This window comes from Papilio polytes, unplaced genomic scaffold (assembly GCF_000836215.1).
Source record: "Papilio polytes unplaced genomic scaffold, Ppol_1.0 DF824325.1, whole genome shotgun sequence".
Classification (NCBI taxonomy): domain Eukaryota; kingdom Metazoa; phylum Arthropoda; class Insecta; order Lepidoptera; family Papilionidae; genus Papilio; species Papilio polytes.
In genome coordinates this window covers 399,743-401,442 of record NW_013524879.1, presented here as the reverse complement: position 1 = coordinate 401,442, position 1,700 = coordinate 399,743, and the positions used below count along the sequence as shown (strand labels likewise).

General features: G+C 36.1%; 1 protein-coding gene across 1 annotated transcript in view; it reads left to right on the top strand.

Annotated features, from left to right (window-relative positions):
* LOC106099770 (neural/ectodermal development factor IMP-L2-like) overlaps positions 1-1,700 on the top strand; it is a gene marked incomplete at its 5' end in the record, with an annotated part of 3,590 nt that continues 1,890 nt past the window's right edge. The window contains 3 exons of the mRNA XM_013278420.1: positions 1-84; positions 987-1,146; positions 1,617-1,699. Coding sequence (XP_013133874.1) covers positions 1-84; positions 987-1,146; positions 1,617-1,699 — 327 coding nt within the window. The remainder of the gene's footprint in view (positions 85-986; positions 1,147-1,616; position 1,700) is intronic.

Genomic DNA, 1,700 nt, shown 5'->3' with positions numbered 1-1,700 from the left:
GCTGGATTGCTGCTAGTGTGTGAAGTAGCCGCTGCTCCCGCACCACAGATACAGTGGCTCAAGAACGGAGAACCTTTCATAGATGTGAGTCAATATCACACGATTTCAGCCTATACATACTTCTATACTGACATAATAAAGCGTAAACCGACGCTACTTTGTGGCGTAGGATGTCAGCTTTTTGTTGATTTTTGAATAATCATTTCTTTAAAAAGCCTTACACTTACGACATGCTTTAGGCTATATATTTTCACGCGATAAAACTTAGGGGGTAAATAAATTGGAAAAAACCTACATGTGGGAAAGAGACTATAAACTACAAAGTGCCAACATTAAGGAAGCAAGGTTGCTGGTTACAGTAATTGTCATCCAATGACATCAGCCTTCGTTGTCATTTGATTTTTTCAATTAAAAAAACAAAGTTTTTATTATTCTACGCGGATGAAGTCGCATAGGAACAATAGTAATAAGAAGCCTATGTGTTCCAGATTATCCTCCACATTACAAATTTCATCAAAATCGATTCAGCAGTTAGATTACAAACTCTATCAAACATCTAAACTTTCGCTTATATAATACGAGCTGTTGCCCGCAACTTCGTCCGCGTGGTATTAGAAAACATACGAACTATATAAATAACAAAAAGCTACGTATCCCTCACCCGGAACCGGGCACCACGGGGATGAAGCTTATCCCATGTATACTTCAGACTTTGTTTTATATCTGTGCCAAATTTCAATAAGATATGTTGAACCGTTGCAGAATGATCGAGTAAACATTAAAAAACTGAATTAATAAATCCCACGGGAACCGTAACTTATCCCGGGATAAAAAGTAGCCTATGTGTTCTTCCAGACTATGCTCTAAACCTGTGCCAAATTTCATGGAGATCCGTTTTTCCGTTTAGGGTACAAACGCTAACAAACATCCATCCATCTAAACTTTCGCATTTATAATATTAGTAAGATTAGATAAATGAATTCCAGTATGAAGAGGAAGCGAACGAGATCCCGACTGTGTCTAGCAACGTGGCTCGCCTGGTCAGCAAGCTAGTAGTGTCGGCGGCGCGCGACGGAGACGTCTTCACATGCGACGCCAACAACGGCCTCAAGGAGGTCACCGCCTCCACCACTGTTTATACTGAAAGTAAGTTATAGCGACATCTATCGATCAGTGCGTGTAATTTTACATAACCTTTAATATAGAAATGGTTTTTTTAATCTACTCAATACTAATAGATGTGTTTTATTTTGAATTAAATAATAAGGATGAGATTTTTCACATTAATTAATTTAGTTTTATAATAAAAAAGTGTTAACGATCTTGGTACTGACAATATTTGTATCAAAGATTTAAATTGACAAATTTGCTATTAATTTTTGACAGGCGCTTTTATTTCACACTAATTGTTGCTCGCGGAAATCTGCGTGGAAATAAAAGATAGTATACTTTTTAACGGGAAAAGATATTTTGAGATTTATTCAGTAGTTTATGATAAATCTAAATATTTGTTTTTTTTTTTAAATATTAGTAAAGATATAGTTTCTTTTGCGTTATTTTACAAAAAAAAAGCCATCGTTACTTTGTTAATTTAATTTTTTCATTTACCTTTCCAGATGAACTTTCCCCTCAACTGTTATTGGGTAAACTATTCCCACTACCATCGAAGCCTGTGATAACGCTGCACTACGAGGAGATCA